The sequence below is a fragment of the Brachyhypopomus gauderio genome, chromosome 15 (genome assembly GCF_052324685.1).
Source record: "Brachyhypopomus gauderio isolate BG-103 chromosome 15, BGAUD_0.2, whole genome shotgun sequence".
Taxonomy (NCBI): domain Eukaryota; kingdom Metazoa; phylum Chordata; class Actinopteri; order Gymnotiformes; family Hypopomidae; genus Brachyhypopomus; species Brachyhypopomus gauderio.
Window position 1 is genome coordinate 11,150,876 of NC_135225.1, and position 18,127 is coordinate 11,169,002.

General features: G+C 43.6%; 1 protein-coding gene across 4 annotated transcripts in view; it reads left to right on the forward strand.

Annotated features, from left to right (window-relative positions):
* galnt2 (UDP-N-acetyl-alpha-D-galactosamine:polypeptide N-acetylgalactosaminyltransferase 2) overlaps nt 1-18,127 on the forward strand; it is a 56,243-nt gene that overhangs the window by 31,506 nt on the left and 6,610 nt on the right. For all 4 annotated transcript variants that reach the window (XM_076975306.1, XM_076975305.1, XM_076975308.1 and 1 more), the window contains 6 exons: nt 3,211-3,364; nt 10,584-10,682; nt 10,811-10,878; nt 11,066-11,131; nt 14,356-14,477; nt 17,716-17,803. In XM_076975306.1, the coding sequence (XP_076831421.1) occupies nt 3,211-3,364; nt 10,584-10,682; nt 10,811-10,878; nt 11,066-11,131; nt 14,356-14,477; nt 17,716-17,803 (597 nt within the window). The remainder of the gene's footprint in view (nt 1-3,210; nt 3,365-10,583; nt 10,683-10,810; nt 10,879-11,065; nt 11,132-14,355; nt 14,478-17,715; nt 17,804-18,127) is intronic.

The following is an 18,127-nucleotide window of genomic DNA, read 5'->3' on the forward strand; positions in this document are numbered from 1 at the left end:
CGGTGTTGGCATGGCTCCTTCTGACATCACAGTAATATCTTAGCTAGGGATGTCCCGATCCAGCTTTTTGAACTTCCGATCCGATACCGATATTTATTTGCACTTCCGATCCGATACCGATATCGGCCGATACTTACTTTGTTGTCAAACTCATGTTGAAAAGCGTTTTACTCTTGATAACAAGTAGCCAGCTGAATTAGGTGTGTTTGAATAATACACAATGGTTGGTAAGGAGAAACTGACCTGTTTATTTAGCAATTAATAAACTCAAAATAGACAAAATATTAAATAACAAACAGAAATAGCATCAGTAAACCAAGGATTAAAAAGCCACAAGTGCAAATAATATTGTAAATTATATATAAAAAAAAAAAACACAACCTGAGTGGAAAATAGTCTATTATTAACATTAACATTAACATCCATCAGTGCTCTTGAACAAGTGTAAACCAAAGCTTAAAAAAAAATCCGTGCACATATCGTAAACTAATTAAAAGCAAAATGCCTTCTACTCCACTCTTTGCTGCTCCATCCCCATCTATACACTCCCTTCAATTCAAACGTTTCTGCCAGTGTTAGTTGTGTAGGACCTTTCTTTTTGTCTTCGGTTTTCATTAGAAACTCGTCATGTTGTTTATGGTGGTATTTCGCTAAATGCTTGATTAGATTGGTGGTATTAAAAGTTCTTACAGCTTTACCACAACGCTTGACTTTACTGTGGCATATGTTGCACTCTACCTCTTCGTCTTTGTCATCCTTTAAGGTAAAATAATCCCACACAACTGACCGATAACTTCAAATTTACACGGCGGTCCGAGATGCCAGGAGCTAAATTGGGGCAGAAACTACGCTCGTGTGCTGAAGGTGTGCTGGAAAATGCGGACCGGATTTTACTCTCACTAGCAAAAACTGGAATGGATTATCTAAATGGGTGCGCAGGAAAACAGGGATCGGACTTAAAAAAAAACTGGATCGGGAGTCTGGATCGGCATTTTCTCGTGTCTGCTGATCCGATACCGATACGCATTTTTTGCTAATATCGGCGGCCGATCCGATCCAAATATCGGATCGGGACAACCCTAATCTTAGCCACATATTAATCTGAGGGTTAATGTGCATAGAAGCATGACTAGTACCTGTCTGTGTGCTCCTGACACCTGCACCAGGTCATATGCAGCACATTAATACATATGCAGTACATAATATATGCACACTCTGTACAACAACGTTCATGTAAAGGTGTGCGTGTTTGTGCGTGTGTGTGTGTGTTTGTGCGTGTGTGCATTCGTGCGCATCTGAGGGTCTGCTTTCTGAATCGTGAGGTATGTTTATGTTGCGTTGATCTGTGAAGGCCACAGTGCAGCAGCTGTTTGTCTTGAGCACTTCATTAGTCTGGTGACAGCTGCACCCCCCACCCTACTGCAGGACGTGCTGCTGTCCCTGTACAGGCGGCTCCTTCAGACGTTCAGACGTTCCATTGCCTTCTCTTCCATTGGACAGTGTCCTAACAACCACCCCCTCTGGTGGAGTGCAAGTGTACGATGCCATGCTTGGCCCCGCCCCCTCTGGTGGAGTGCATGCTAACAATGCCATGCATGGCTCCGCCTCCTCTGATGGTGTGCGTGCTAATGATGCCATGTTTGGCTCGGTCTTCTACCTCTGGCTGGGCTTTGGACCTTTTCTGCCCTGCTCCAATTTTGACCGGATAGAATTACATCCTGATATATTATCAGGTGACTTTAGTAATGAGACTTTTAGTCATTTGGTTGAGGTGTTGAATGTACTGAAATCTTGTTAGCCTATAAAGATTTGCTCAGTAACTATTGTCTCATTTACAAAACAGATGTCATCTGAGCACAGTGGGCTGCAATAACCAACCAATATCCAGGATCAAGAAATAATGTAGCTACCAAAGAGAGGCTAGCTTTATTTAGATTTGAGGTGTTTCTAAGGGAAATTTTAGCAATGATATTCTGCTGAAAGTATGATGTAGCCAAAAGTTTCTTTGCATAGTAATTGACAAAAATGTCTATAGTCCTCTGAAATAGTATGGATTAAGTATGCCTTTACACCAGTCTGCACAACATTCACTACCAAAACACTTCTGAAGGGAAACATTGTTTTTCATTGTCAGTGAAGACAGCTCCTCTTTGAATGTGTCTCCTGTCTTCTTCATGCTTCTATTCCCCTCCTCTCTGCCTTGTTAATGGAGAAGTCCGTGTATTCAAATCCCCACGGATGATGCCAAGTCTAGTGTTTGAGATGTTGTGGAGCTGACTGCTTCACGCTGATTGTGCTAAGCCTTCATTACAGACCTGTCACCCAAATGGCAGCAGTTGACAATAGTTCATCTTCATCCCTTGTACGAGGTCAACCCTGTGTCAGAAACTGTCACTACTCCGATTGGTGCCCCTAGAAATGAAGTTCACTTTCAAATAATGTGTAAAATGTGGCAGGTCATTCTTTTTATTTGATACTTCCTTTCACAGTTTCTCAGGGCAATGGCCTTTGTCGGTGACTCATTAACACTGTGCTGGATGGTTAGCATCAGTGGCAGATTACTGTCAGACTGACAGTCTAATTACAGTGCTGACAATGGCTACCATATCCCTGCTGGAATAATTGCATATAAGCTTTTGTTAAGCGAGATAACTGAATTGAATTCCACCATATGTTTCAGAGACCCAATTATAGCTATCTTACAGCTATCTCTTTCTATTCACCAGCGTTAGAGACAGCTTGTTACTGTCACTAGAAGCATTTGCTGTATTCTTTGCAGAGAATATTAGACAAGTAGTAAAGGTAGGTATGGGACCAGAATGACATCAAGTTACCACAGGACTTCAGATGGAATACAAGGATTTTATCTTGAGTAAATCTCATCTTATTTTGTTCTTACATGTTTTTTGCCTTGTGTATAAAAGTAGTTGCTGAAAATATGTAAAATACATAAAAATCCTGTTTAACCCAAATAAGTATTTGGATTTCAGTATGTAAGTGTGCATGCTTAGTAGTAACATAAAGGAGTAAACAGCGATCTCACTGGTTGGTTGTGTCTAATGATGCATTCTGTCAGTATACCCACACACTTCAGTGGAGATCTGTTGATGCCTGAAGAATTTTGTGTTGTTAAAAAAAAAAAAAAACAGTTGCACAGCTATAAACACTGTGACGTTTGTGGTTGACTGTGGTTTTGTGGGACTTTTCCAGGGAAGGTGAGGTGGCAAGACTTTGACCAGGAACTGTATGTTGGGGCAACAGTGGTGAGGCCGGGGCAGGACCCCTACGCCCGAAACAAGTTCAACCAGGTGGAGAGTGACAAGCTTAGGATGGACCGCAATGTTTTGGACACCAGACATGAACAGTAAGTCCTTCCAATCTTTCCAATCCTTCTGACTATTTCATGGTTTTTTTCTGTGTTCACTCTGCCAGACCTCGACTACCTGCACTTGCCACAGAGAAAACGTATGGTTGCCCTACGTGTTCAAATTACAGAACGGTATAATCCTTGAGGATTATAAGATTGATCAGTGTTTAGTTTCCTGCAGGACTTCCAGCCTTTAGTACACCTTTCAGTCTGAAGTTCTTAAAAAGAAATAAATATTTTAAGTTCACTGGATGTTCTCATTAATGGAAGCGGGTATAATTTAGCTCATTTCCCTTTAATGACTATGCGCCACGAAGCAGCACGCTTGTAACTTTGGGGAAAAATGTGAGCTGAGACTTCCCAGCACACCCACCCTGTCCTGGGCGGTGATGTAGGAGGAGATTAGCAGAACCAGCCAGCCTCCACAGCCCACCTAACCGGAGGAGGAGCCGCCTTCACTGGACCAGGACGTTCTCATGTGGCGTCCTGTCGAAGAAGCACTTTCCGCATCTTCTCGCACTTCACCTTTCAGCTTCGTCAGAATGTGCTTTGCTCCTTGAGCTGCTGAAAGGGCCATACGATGGGAATGTACCACGGAGGCATGCATTTATCATCATCTGTTCTCAGCACTTTCTAAGAATGCTAGGTGTGACTGCTTCACATTTTATCTGCGCAGATTTTGCCCATCATTTACATTTTATGAGAATACATCGTCCATTTATAGCAAGTCTGGCTAGAGGTAACACAATAGTATTTGAATCCCCTGCTATGTTTTCTGCTTTTAATTAGAGTAGGGAATAAAGTAAGTGGTATATATGCATATTCTGGAGTTTGGTTCCGCAAACATGGAAGACGAGTTTCTGAAAACCATAAAGGCACAAAAATCCATGGCACTGCTACTAAAGATGACTTTAAGCGTGCTTAGCTTTGTTTGCGCTCTAAATCGTGATGGAAGCAGACATAACGGGGACATGTGTCGGTTGGTGACACATCCAACAGTTTAGTTGAGGCGTCCAACGCCCAGGACTTATCGAATCTGTTTACACATTGCCGTGAAGGGCCAAGACAATCGTATCTCTGAATAACTGGTCTGATGCACAGAAACAAGGGCAGAGAGCAGGCGCGCTCTAACGAGGTGGTAGGGGAAGCGTCCTGTCAGCCACAGCTGTTGGGAGGTTAATGCTCTCCTCCCAACACGTCCTGCTGTCTCGCAGTGAAGCACTAGCTGGGACTCAAGAGGACGCTGCATCTAGCGGCACGTCATGGGAAAAAATGCACGTTAGTCCTCGTCCTCACAGGCTGGTAGCTTTCATGCAATAGGACAGAGGCAGGCAAGGAGTGGGACTTGGCACTGAGTAATACTGGGGGGAAACGAGTTAGAAATATTTATATGTATGTAAATATGACAGAAGTGAAAAATGTGGAGGTTTTGAAACTGGTTAAAACTGGTTGAAACTGGTTAAAATAGTAAAATAGATTCCTAGAACAGGTTTTAATGTCCTCATCGCCTGCACTGGCCGGGTTCAGTCATCTGAACTCTCAAAAACGTGCACTGAAAGTCAGGACATGATGTTTATTTTTAGAACCCTGCTCCTTTTTCAGGATAAAGGGCATTGTCTTTCTGCCCTTTATTGTATGTATACACCGGTATCTCAAAAGTAAGGATATACCCATATTAAATTAATACACTGTGTGAAGATAGTGTTGTTTATTTTAAGGAATTGTTGATGCTTGTGCTAGCATTCAGCCAGATGTGTTGGTGAAAGTTCGCCAGGAGTGTGAAAGAAGGGTAGACTGAACGCTCCTTTCATTTTATATGGGTGTTTCCTTACCTTTGAGACACTTTCTATATTGATTTTGCATATATTGTATTTTCGCCCTGTCAAAGAAACTTAAGGTAAATATGAATATTGCTCAAAAAGCACAATTTTATGTAGAACCTTAAAATTGTTTTTTAATTTCTTTTGTTTGTTTGTTTTTTAACTGAATTTAACTGTTATACCCACATGTCTAATCACATGACTTTGGGATGAGTTTTGGGCAAGGAAGTAAAGGTCTTTAGTTAAAAAAAAAACGAAACAAGATCAGAAAGCCTAAAAGCACTTTGAAATGACACTGGTAAAACTCGTCATGTAATAAAACTGTGCCATGAAGATAGCTATGGTATTTTTTAAACTGTGGAATGGTATCTGGTATACATTTTCAACTTAGAAATGTTCACATTTATTTAAGTTCAAAGTTTCAATATAGACTTATTATATGTTTTGGTCAAAATTTGCCAATTGACAGTTTTATTAAATGTTTTGGGCTACTGTTTTCTGAACCTTTCAGGGTGTTGTGCCACATCTCATCATTAGATGGTAAAATGAGCATGTTCCTCTCTGTGGTCTGGAGTCCAGTGGTGTGCAGGTCCAGAGACATGCAGAGTTAAAGTCCTGCCAGTACACAGCACTGGTGTTTTATCCTTTGACACCACTGCAGAAAGCCTGCAGGGTTCTGAAAGATGCTGATATCAAGATCTGTTTATTTCATTGTTGAGGGAAAACCTCGTTCATGAGTGGCTTGGACTTGGTTTTCAGTGTGTGTACATACAGAGCTGCTGCTTCGTGCTGCTGTCTTGAAACTTTCCAGGAGCTGGTTGACGTCCTGCAGTGAAATACTCCACTTTGGGAGTGCAGTTCATCTTAGCTGGCATTACGTAGTGCTAATTCTGCATTTGATTTAGTCCAGCAGAAAGCTGAGCTCATAGTTTTCTGGAAGCACATCAGTCACTGTGACCATCTGTTCATCTATTTCTCTTTTGCATGTTGTGTGTGACATTTCTCAGCCTGGAATTTTCCCCAGAACTTTGGCCCTTGTTGCTAATTCGTTTCCCAAGTCCACTCGTTCTGCATCAGACAGCAGCTGTGTGCCTTGGCTTTGGCTCGCCCATCTCCAGGGGACTTGCGTTGGACTTCGCCAGAGCAGTAGTCTCGAAGCTGTGGACCAGAGTTCACACGTTGCACACGAGCGAAACACCAAGTTCAGCTTTGAGACACAGCTGCACGGAGACTCTGTACTTCAGGCCCCTCGTTTGTCCCTCTTCTCTCTCCATAGTGGAACGGCTTCCTCCTCTCATCTCCACGCCCCCCTGGGCACTCCTTTCAAAACGCTCAAGAGGAAGCTGAGCTGGGTGTGCACGAAATTGAAATTTTTTTGTTAAACACAGTGCGATGTTGTAATCTCTCTGTCTGATGAATGTATGCTGTGTTCTAGTGCACATGCCGGGCGGTGTAGCTGGTTCGGGTCGTGCGCATCTCACGGGGATGCCGTCTGCACGTTAAAAGCTTGGTGTGATTCAGTGAGGGACGGTCACAGCCTACAGCGTCTGTGGCCCACGTGTGCAGATGCATGACGTCGAGCTACCAAGCAAGAGCAAGTTCACGCCAGACGTGTTCCCCACAGCTCTGCCATGGGCAGAAAAGGGGGAGGAGCTTGCTCGTGGGTCACATGAAGTCCTGCTGGTCACCTTATTAGCTAGGTTAATGCAACTTATTTGTTTTTGAAGTGCAGTTTCAGCACATTTTAATTGTCAATGCTCTAAAGACTTTCTGTAATGTAACTAAGCATGGATTTCTGATCTTTAAAAAGTTCACAGTTTAAAACGCTAATATTAGTAGTGTATCATGTATCAAAATGTTTGATCGGTACAGTACCAATTGTTCTATGCATATTTTCACTCAAAATGGCATCTACATGGAGTTTAACCATGTAATCTTAATGTTTTTCCTTCTAAAGATGCCAAAAAATGCATTTAACGTTTTTAACTCTGATGTTAATGGACTAATACGACTGCCTGATGAAAGCACTTTGAGATTACTGCTCAACTGAGTTCCTGTCCACTCTGGGGAGAGAGGAGGCAGAAATGGCCCATTGTGTAGATGAATAGACAACGAGACCAACAGGAATTTGGGACTATGCTCAAATTGGGAGTAGAAATGAAATCTATTTACTAGTGTGTGCTGCATTTATACATAAACCTATTTACTAGTACATACTACTTTTATATGAATGGTATTTTAATGGCTTAAACAGTTGAGTAAGTCTTTCAGGGTACATATTGAGCACGTAGATTTATCACAGTGAGCAGCTCTGATGTGTATTCATTTTGGCTTTTATCCTTCCTTCCTTGTGCATGGGTTAATATGCAAACATTCCCACTCCTCCCATGTGACTTCTTAGTGGAGATTTGTGGTCAGCATTTTATGTGGGGCTGTTGTAGTACCATTACACAGAGCTGGCATACAGGTCATCCCCATTTACCAAAAAAATATTGGAAATATGTTATGCTGTCCAGTTGTTTCTTAGTGTGTGGTCCAAATCGCAAAGGTGGACGATGTCATCAGAATGTACGTCTTTTCATGTCTTTTCATGGTTGCCTATTACTCTCTCCTTGTGTGCAGCACGCAAAAGTCTGAGTCACATCCCCTGGAGATTTCTGTAGAATACAGATCAAGAGAGAAAACATTTTTTAAATCTTTGTCATTAAAATGGTCTTTTTAAAAAGTTCTGGTGGAGTCAGGGAACACATGGGCTTTGCTGGTGGAGTCAGGGAACACATGGGCTTTGCTGGTGGAGTCAGGGAACACATGGGCTTTGCTGGTGGAGTCAGGGAACACATGGGCTTTGCTGATTTCTGAACGAGCAAGCGTCTGTTTCAGTACCTTTTGCAGTGGGAGGCCACATGCTTTAATGGGGATCTTTTTGGCAAGAGTTGCTGTTCTCCCAGGGAGGACCGTAGCCTACTCACATAGATCTGTAGCTTTAATTAACAGAAATGCACAGAGTGACTGCAGTTCCCATATTCTGCCTCATATAAGGTGGCATATGTGCTTTGAACTGTTAATGAAGATAATGAAATGTAAAAAAACAAAAATACAAAAAACAGGACCAAGAGCAGGACCAATTAAATGTAATATATTAATAATGTATGAAATGGCTTGTAGCCCTAAGCTTTACTGCATGCCTATATCTGAACCCAGCATCACGGGGTTTCCTAGGGGAGCTGCAGGTACCGCAGAAACACTGGCAGGAGAAGAGAACGTTTCTGAGAAAGCTGTAAGGTTGCAAGCCTGCTCAAGAACGGAGCTGGGAACACACCACTGGGACCTGCGTTAATAAACACACTTGTCTTCTAGTCGAATCACCTATTCTGTTAATGCCATGTTGCATGGTATCTTGCCATGGTACTCCACACAGTTCCATTGGTGAAAATGTGTCTGTCCCCTAGAGGCAGTATAAGAAATGTTCAAGATGCCCATTCCAGAAAGGGTCATTCAAGTTTTGTGTTCCTTTCCTGGGTGTGAGTGTGTGTGTATTTTCGTTATTTGTGTGTGTGCATGTTTGTGTCGAGTGTGTGTGTGTATGTGTGTGTGATCTGACCTGCTGTTTAATGCTATTGCATCACTCTCAGTACAGAGGAGCACCTGTGTGTATTCTCACCTTAAACCAGGCTGAAGAAGCTTGAGGATTAGCCCCACGGCTGTCAAATTAAAACCAGCAGGGGACAAGTGGCATAGCTGTGTGGGAGTGTGTAAAATCTCCATGGATGAAAAGGGTTTGTGTGGGTGTGTGTGCTTGCTGGGAGATGCAGAACACACACGTGCGCGCACACACACACACACACACACCCACCCAAGATTTTCAGAAGTTCACTTTAACATTTTCCATCCACAAACATTAGTGTATTTGATTGGGCCCTCTTTATTTCGCTGGGTCCTGCATCCACTGACCTGATGTCATTAGGATAACTGCATTTCATCATTCATTTAGACACTTTTTGCAAGTAAAACCGCATAAATATGCAAAATGTTATAGCGTTCACAAAATGCTAAATGCTTCTTAAAGGCGGTGCCATTTCATGAGGATTTTAGGGCCAGAAGATTCTCATTCTTCCTGTATCTTAATTATTAAAGGTTCATAGTGTGTACAACCATAGAACCATTGCTATTTTTGTAAACCTTTTGCAGATATAAAAGTCTACACACCCTTGCTGAAATTGCTGAGTTTTTGGTTATATAAAGCCAGAAAGCAAGGTCATGTCAGACATTTTCTCCTTATTTCTCTGATTTCTATAAAAAGAAACACAACAACTGGGGGGGGGGGGGGGGGCTGTAATAGACTTGTTTTCAAAAGTGTGCAAACGTTCAGCCAGTCACGTTCATAAGCCTGTAACTTTTACATTTACGCGGTTGTACCCAGCTGGAGCAGCCATAGAGCTCACACTCCAGCGTCTGTGGGATCCTTTCCTGGGATCTTATCTTTGAAAGGCAGCAATCACGAGAAAGTTCTAAAAGGACATCAAAGCCTTTGGGTGTGCCATGGAACACTGGGAAAACATCATCAATTGTGGGGAAAATTCATCAGCATGGCGACATTGGCAAGATCAGGATTGCTCTCCAAAGCCGGAGACAGTAGAAGGGGAAAACCTTTTTGTGTAGGCCACGAAGAGGCACACTGCACCATTAAAGGAGCTGCAGGTTTTTCTGGCAGGTAGTGGTCAATGTCTGCATGTGACAACAATTTCCCCTGCTGCATCTGGGCTGTGGAGCAGGATAGCAAGATGGAAGCACTTTCTCATGGAGAGGAACATACACGCCTGCCTACGTTTCTCACGGCCTGTCTACATTCTGCAAAACTAAAATACATCCAGTCACCCAAAACAATGTGGGGAAACTGTCACATGAATAGAGATTTCACCTTCAAACATAACAACCCAAAGAACGAATCCATGTCAACCAAGGAATTACTTCAGAAAAACTAAAGAGGCCTGTACCCAAGAGATGTCCTAGCAATTTGAAAGAGATTTGTGAGGGAGGATAAAATTGCAAATTGCAAATGGGCAGAAGTCTTTAGAGACTTCACAAAGACACACTGCTGTACTGAATGCAAAAGGTGTTTTGAACAACGGGGATAATTGATGTCAAGGGAAAAGTATACCTGTGCAACATTTTGTGGGATCTTTTATTTTTAATAATTTTTACATTTGTGATGGTTTTTTTTGTTTATTTTTTGTTACAACATCACAATTTCTTATATATGAAATGATTTATGATTTGAAGTCTGCATTACATTACATACCTATACCTTTTGAGCATCAGTAGTAACACCCTCTTTATCTGTCTCTTTCTCCCTACCTCTATCCATCTTTCTGTCTTTCTGTCTGTCTGTCTGTCAGCTGTCGCCACAAGCAGTGGAGGACAGATCTGCCTTCATCTAGTGTGGTGATCACCTTCCATAACGAGGCTCGTTCAGCTCTCCTCCGCACTGTGGTCAGGTGGGTCTGCCTGCTTATCATACATTTGCATTTCCAGTAATGCTTCGCCCCTCCGGCGGTGCTCCCGATACCTTCGGCTGTGAACGTTTCCATGATGAAGCTAAAAGAACTTGCACTGCACCCCCCAGTGTGCTGAAGAAAAGTCCTGCCCACCTGGTCAAGGAGATCATCCTTGTGGACGACTACAGTGACAACCGTAAGTCATTTGAATTTGGAATTATATTTCCTGTGCTTGGTTTAGTGTGAAGCTGGGATTATATTCCGTGTGCATGGTTTAGTGTGAAGCTGGGATTATATTCCCTGTGCGTGGTTTAGGGTGGAGCTAGGTTTGCCATCTCTGTTTTATAGCTTTTAAGTTAAAGGAATTTCACTTTGTCTCACAGCGGAAGATGGGGCATTGCTTGGGAAGATCGAGAAAGTCAGAATTCTTCGGAATGACCGACGAGAGGGTGAGTGCTTCATTGACGCTTAATAGCTCATCTGAGCTGCATTTGTCTGTGATGATGGGATTCATCATCTCAAACCTTTAAGAATAAAGCACATGATTTATGTAGATTTTGTTTGTAAGGATATGGCTATACATGTTGCATCAAGTGAAATAATTAAATAATTATTAGACTACAGTTTATCCATATAATAAAAGTTGTAGGAAGAATAAATACTGCTTAGTTCTACTGTCTCTAAATAGTACAACTACGACCAGATGAAACATACCTTTACATACAGTGTATCACAAAAGTGAGTACACCACTCACATTTCTGCAGATATTTAAGTACCGGTATATATTTTCATGGGAGGACACTGACACTGACAAAATGTCACTTTGACACAATGAAAAGTAGTCTGTGTGCAGCTTATATAACTGTAATTTTATTCCTCCCTCAAAATAACTCAATATACAGCCATTAATGTCTAAACCACCAGCAACAAACGTGAGTACACCCCTAAGAGACTATGCCCCTAAATGTCCAAATTGAGCACTGCTTGTCATTTTCCCTCCAAAATGTCATGTGACTTGTTAGTGTCACTAGGTCTCAAGGTTGCATAGGGCGCAGGTGTGTTCAGTCATGTAGTACAGCTCTCACACTCTCATACTGGTCACTGAAAGTTCCAACATGGCACCTCATGGCAAGAACTCTCTGAGGATCTTAAGACGACTTGTTTCGCTACAAGAAGATTGCTGCAGCACAGTGGCCAAGATCATCCAGCGTTTTAAAAGAGCATTGTGTACTCAGAACAGACCTTGCGTTGATTGTCCAAAGAAGCTGAGAGCACGTGCTCAGCGTCACATCCGAATTCTGTCTTGGAAAGTTCGGTGCAGGAGTGCTGTCAGCAATGCTGCAGAGATTGAAAAGGTGGGGGGGTCAGCCTGTCAGTGGTCAGACCATACGCCACATACTACATCAAATTAGTCTGCATGGCTGTCACCCCAGAATGACGTTTCTGAAGTCTGTACATAAGAAAGCCAACAAACAGCTTGCTGAAAACATGTCAACAAAGTACATGGATTACTGGAACCATGTCCTATGGTCTGATGAGAACAAGATTAATTTGTTTGGTTCACATGGTCTCAAGCATGTGTGGTGGCAATCAGGTGATGAGTACAAAGATAAGTGTCATGCCTACAGTCCTTCATGGTGGTGGGAATGCCATGGTGTGGGACTGCATGAGTGCAGCAGGTGTTGGCGAGTTGCATTTAATTGAGGGACACATGAACTCCAATAAGTACAGTGAAATACTGAAGCAGAGCACGATCCCCTCCCTCTGGAAACTGGGCAGCAGGGCAGTGTTCCAGCATGATAATGACCCCAGACAACCACTGCTTTATTGAAGAGGCTGAGGGTAAAGGTGATGGACTGGCCAAACACGTCTCCAGACCTAAATATATCATCTTTGGGGCATTCTCAAGCAGGAGGAGCACAAAGTCTCGAATATCCGCCAGCTCCATGATGTCGACATGGGGGAGTGGAAAAGCATTCCAGTGGCAACCTGTGAAGCTCTGGTAAAGTCCATGCCCAGGAGAGTTGAGGCAGTTCTGGAAAATAATGGTGGCCACACAAAATATTGACACTTCAGAAACTTTCACTAAGGGGTGTACTCACTTTTGTCGCCGGTGGTTTAGACATCAATGGCTGTATATTGAGTAACTTTTAGGCAAGAATAAATTGACACTGTTATATAAGCTACACACAGACTACTTTTCATTGTGTCGAAGTGTAATTTTGTCAGTGTTGTCCAATGACAAGATGTACTTAAATATCTGCAGAAATGTGAGGGGTGTACTCACTTTTGTGATACACTGTACACAGTTTGAAATAATCTTTGATACAACGTTACCATGCAATGAACGTCTCCACTGTCTCCTGCTGCCTGTCCACTGTCCTTCGAAGGCTTCAATTACATCATTCTTCCGTTCATGTGCTCGGTTGGAAGCCTCCCGCACAGGGGTTATAGTTCAGAGGTCACGCTGTTAGTTGCTAGTTTACAGTTTAGGCCATAAAGCATTAGTGCATTAGTATTACCACCCCCAAAGTGTTTCCAGATGATTGTAGTGGTTTTGGAAGAGTGCTTTGTGGTGACAAGGAACAGAAGAGCAGAGAGGTTTATAGAAATGGGTAGAAACTGTTAAAGCCCCTCAGGCAGTACTGTGTCTCATGGACGTTTCAATGGATCGATCCTTCCAACGCCATCGTTATCTTTCCCCAAAGTTTCATTTATTTGTCCTGCTCTAATTGCTAGCCAGTCTTCCTTGGTTTACCACACTGATCAAACCGGTGTGATGTCGACTAAAGCGACGTAGCCGTTCGGCTGAAGGGACGGACGAGCCGGAACCAGCCGGTGTCTTTTGCGTTCCTTCTGACATCAGGACCATGTCCCTGCATAGCAGCCTGTGCCTTGTAAAAGGTCCAGCTCCACTTTACTGGAGTCTTTGGAGAAAGCAGAACGGTGGAGCAATAAAAACCCTGTTATTAGAATGTATTTTTGGAAACTGCTATGGGTATCTATCCAGCAAGGAAATAAGGTTTCAAGTTCTCAAGTCTTGAAAAACCTGACTTGTAGACAGATGCAGTTTTGTCTCTCTAAATTACAATAAGAATAAGCCCAGGTGCTTGTTAATTTAAATGCTGTTTTAGATCACGATTGGGAAATACTTCATGATAATTCTCAATCACATAGGGGTTAATGGCATATCAGCTGTGAAAGCACAGGAGCCACGGTTTGATTTGCAGTCAAATAATTATGTTATATCCTTTTTTGGTTGCAGGGGCTGTGAATTGGGGATTTTGGGGGAATCTTCCAGAATAGCTGAGAGACCCATAGCTCAGATGATAAATGATTTCATTAGGGTGCTATTGACTATCATTACCTCCTTCCAGTGACTGTGGCCACATGTTTGTCACCACACTATGAAAGTTTTCTGAAAGTACCTGTCTGCTTGCCTGAAGTCCTGGCTATATCTGTATTGCTGGATCACTGGTAATCTGATTATAGCCAAGATGTGATGTCAAGAAGCAGGAGCAGAAAGAAGCTTCCCCCAAGATAAAGAACAGAGATAGACACTATCTGTTTCTAGAACAGCCACAGGCCAACATCTCATGTTGTTGTTGGTGTGTGTGTGTGTGTGTGTGTGTGTGTGTGTGTGTGTGTGTGTGTGTGTGTGTGTGATCTAAGGTCTGATGCGGTCGCGTGTCCGAGGGGCGGACGCAGCCACGGCCGGTGTCCTCACCTTCCTGGACAGCCACTGTGAATGTAATGAACACTGGCTGGAACCTCTTCTGGAGAGGGTGGCTGAGGTTCGTCTTACCACTCTGACTCACCAGGTTCCCACACACTTGCAGACAGACAAATTCCTCGGGCTACGTAGCTTTTCACTCTCACATTTTACAGAGTGCTCCTAATTTTAAAAGAATGGGGAGGGGAGAGTGAGGGGGGGGGGTGGTTATCATGTCAGCCTTGAGCAGGGCAGGTCAGAGGTTGGAGTTGGTCTCCTCATGAGAGAAGACTGACATACGAGTTATCATCCAGTTAGTTCTCTTATGCCACTGCGTTTAAGGGCGTACTCACACTAGGCACGGTTTGCTGGTTCCGTGGTGAGGCCCGGTTATCCCCCCTCCCCACTCCCCCTCTGGCCTGCACTCACACTGGCTTTATCAACCCGGCCCGAGCACGCTTACCTCATCACAACGCCGCTTTATTTGGAATAACAACACTACACTATGCTCGCACAACACTATGGAGTTCACGATTCTCTTTTTATTGTATTTTTGGAGTCGTTTTGGGAGTGCAGAAACACGGTGCAAGCACAGATTTATCGATAATTTAACACAACGATTGTCTGCTAATCGCTTTGCCGCTATGACTGTTTAACGTGAGCGTCGCATCACTGACGTCATGTTTGAGTTCCAGCGAAATGAACCAATCAGACGAGGCACCAAGCGGGCCCGGGCACGGATAGCGCTCACACTAGAAGCGAACCGTGCCCGAGTCCACATGAATCGTGCCCTGGCCCACCTCTTCAAGCGGGCCCGAGCACGGTTAACTGATCCGGGCCCGGGCACGGTTGGAGCGCTCACACTAGCCAAACGAACCGTGCTTCGGCAGGCAACCGTGCCCGGGCCCGGATCACAGAGCCTAGTGTGAGTACGCCCTAAGAGACCCTCTTTCATCATGTGCCTGATGCTTCTGTTTGTCTGTCTTTCATTTGGATGCCTGTCGTCTGTTTGTCTGTCTGTCTTCCGTTTGTCTGCCTGTCTCCAGTTTGTCTGTCTTCCATTTGGCTCTCTGTCTTGCCATGATATTTTCATTTTGAGGGTTTGCTTAGCATGGTCTCACTCATCACCGTAACGGTGTGGTGAGGTGTTGCATACGTAGCTGAGGTGGGTGTAGGGAGTATGTGTGCTAAGCAGGTGTGGTACCCTTCACTGATTTGCATATCCTGTCTGATATAAGACCAACAGGAAAACACACACACACACACATGGTAATCTTTGTATGTCCACACATGTTGACACACAGCTGTCCTTGTACACTTTATTACCAAAAGTATTTGCTCACCCATCCAAATTACTGGGATCCGGTGTTCCGATCACTTCCATGGCCAATTGTATAAAATTACACACCTAGGCATGTTTTTACAAACATTTGTGAAAGAATGGGTTGCTCTCAGGGGCTCAGTGAATTCCACCGTGGAAGTGTGATAGGATGACAACAACCTGTGCAACAAATCCAGTCGTGAAATTTCCTCGCTCCTAAATATTCCACAGTCAACTGTCAGCTGTATTATAAGAAAATGGAAGTGTCTGGAAACTACAGCAACTTGGCCACGAAGTGGAAGGCTACATAAACTGACGGAGCGGGATCAGTGGATGCTGAAGAGCACAGTGCGAAGAGGTCGCCAACTTTCTGTTGAGTCGATCACTACAGACATCCAAACTTCATGTGGCCTTCAGATTAGCTCAAGAACAGTGCGCAGAGAGCTTCATGGAATGGGTTTCCATGGTCGAGCAGCTGCATCCAAGCCATTCATCACCAAGTGCAATGCAAAGCGTTGGATGCTGTGGGGTAACGCACGCTGCCACTGGACTCTAGAGCAGTGGAGGCGCGTTTTCTAGAGTGGCGAATCGTGCTTCTCCATCTGGCAATCTGACGGACGAGTCTGGGTTTGGTGGTTGCCAGGTGAACGGTACTTGTCTGACTGCATTGTGTCAAATTTGGTGGAGGGGGGATTATGGTGTGGAGTTGTTTTTCAACTCCCCCTTAGTTCCAGTGAAAGGAACACTGAATGCTTCAGCATACCAAGATATTTTGGACAATTCCATGCTCCCAACATTGTGGGAACAGTTTGGAGCTGGTCCCTTCCTCTTCCAACATGAATGGGCACCAGTGCACAAAGCAAGGTCCATAAAGACATGGATGGCAGAGTCTGGTTTGGATTAACTTGACTGGCCTGCACAGAGTCCAGACCTCAACCCGTTAGAACACCTTTGGGATGAATTAGAGTGGAGACTGAGAGCCAGGCCTTCTCGTCCAACATCAGTATGTGACCTCACAAATGCACTTCTGGAAGATAGTATAGTATAGTGACATATTCTTAAACCTTGTGGACAGCCTTCCTAGGGTTGAAGCTGTTCTAGCTGCATCGGGTGGACCAACGTCATATTGAACCCTATGGATTACATTTACATTTACGGCATTTAGCAGACACTTTTATCCAGAGCAGATTAGGAATGGGATGTCACTTCAGCTCATATGTTAGTCAAGGAAGGTTAGCAAATACTTTTGGCAATATAGTGTATGTCCACACATGCAGACACACATGTTTCCTTGTATGTACACACATTCCAAGATTGCACTTCCCTGTATTCCCTACTACCATGTGAATATTTGTTCAGCTGGATATACTCTGATATACTCTTATAAACCTCTGTGTCTGTCTGACTGTTTGTCTCTGGCTGTCGACTCATCTGTCTTTCTCTCTGTTATGGGCATGCGTATGCTGGTGATAGAGGGTGTTTGAATTCGCCTATGTTCTTCTTATCCAAATAAATGAGTATAAAACCTGTGGTGTTTAGTATTTATTTCTGGACTTCAACCTCCACTGCTGTAATTATCCCAGAATGGCAGCAAGTGTCAAAAGGACCACATATACCAGATTGTGTGTTTGCATCCTGGCAGGCCTGTTGCCCCATTAATGTGAAAGCAAATGTGGAGACGAAAGTAACTCCCAATAAATAAATCTGCTTTAAACTGTTCGCTTTGACATCAGTTGCTTTTCCAATGACTCCAAGTGATACTTGAGATGACTCAACACCTTCATAGTTGTTGAAAACACAATTTTCAATGCTGGACCATGTAAACACAGCATGTCCGATAATAAGGTTTGTATCTGAACCCTAACTGGTTTCACTTACTAATTAATATGCCTTTCTATAAGGCACTATCCTTACAAGCAGCTACATAAAAGGTAATCATTATCATTACTTTAGTTACTTGAGTCTCACCCTGATTTGTCCTGTTGTCTCTTGTTGACAGGACAAGACACGTGTCGTCTCCCCCATCATAGACGTCATTAACATGGACAATTTCCAGTATGTGGGAGCCTCGGCTGATCTCAAAGGAGGTGAACCCCCCCCTCCATACCCCCATTCCTCTCTCACTAACTCTGAAAAATCAACTGCCACTCAATTATGCGTTGTGTGTGGCAGAGGGAGAGAGTGCAAGTGTGTAGGTGCCTATGCATGTGTGTCAGCGAGTTTGTGTGCAAGTTAAGTGCACGCATGCATTAAATGTGTGTGTGATGCATTTATTTTTATGTGTCTGGTGTGAGTGGGTGGAAAGTACATCGTGGGTGGGGGTCTTGAAAGTAGGAAACTGCCTCAGTATCACTGTGTGCGTGCGTGCGTGTCCGAACAGTGTTGGGTGGTAAAGGTTCTACTGAAGGATC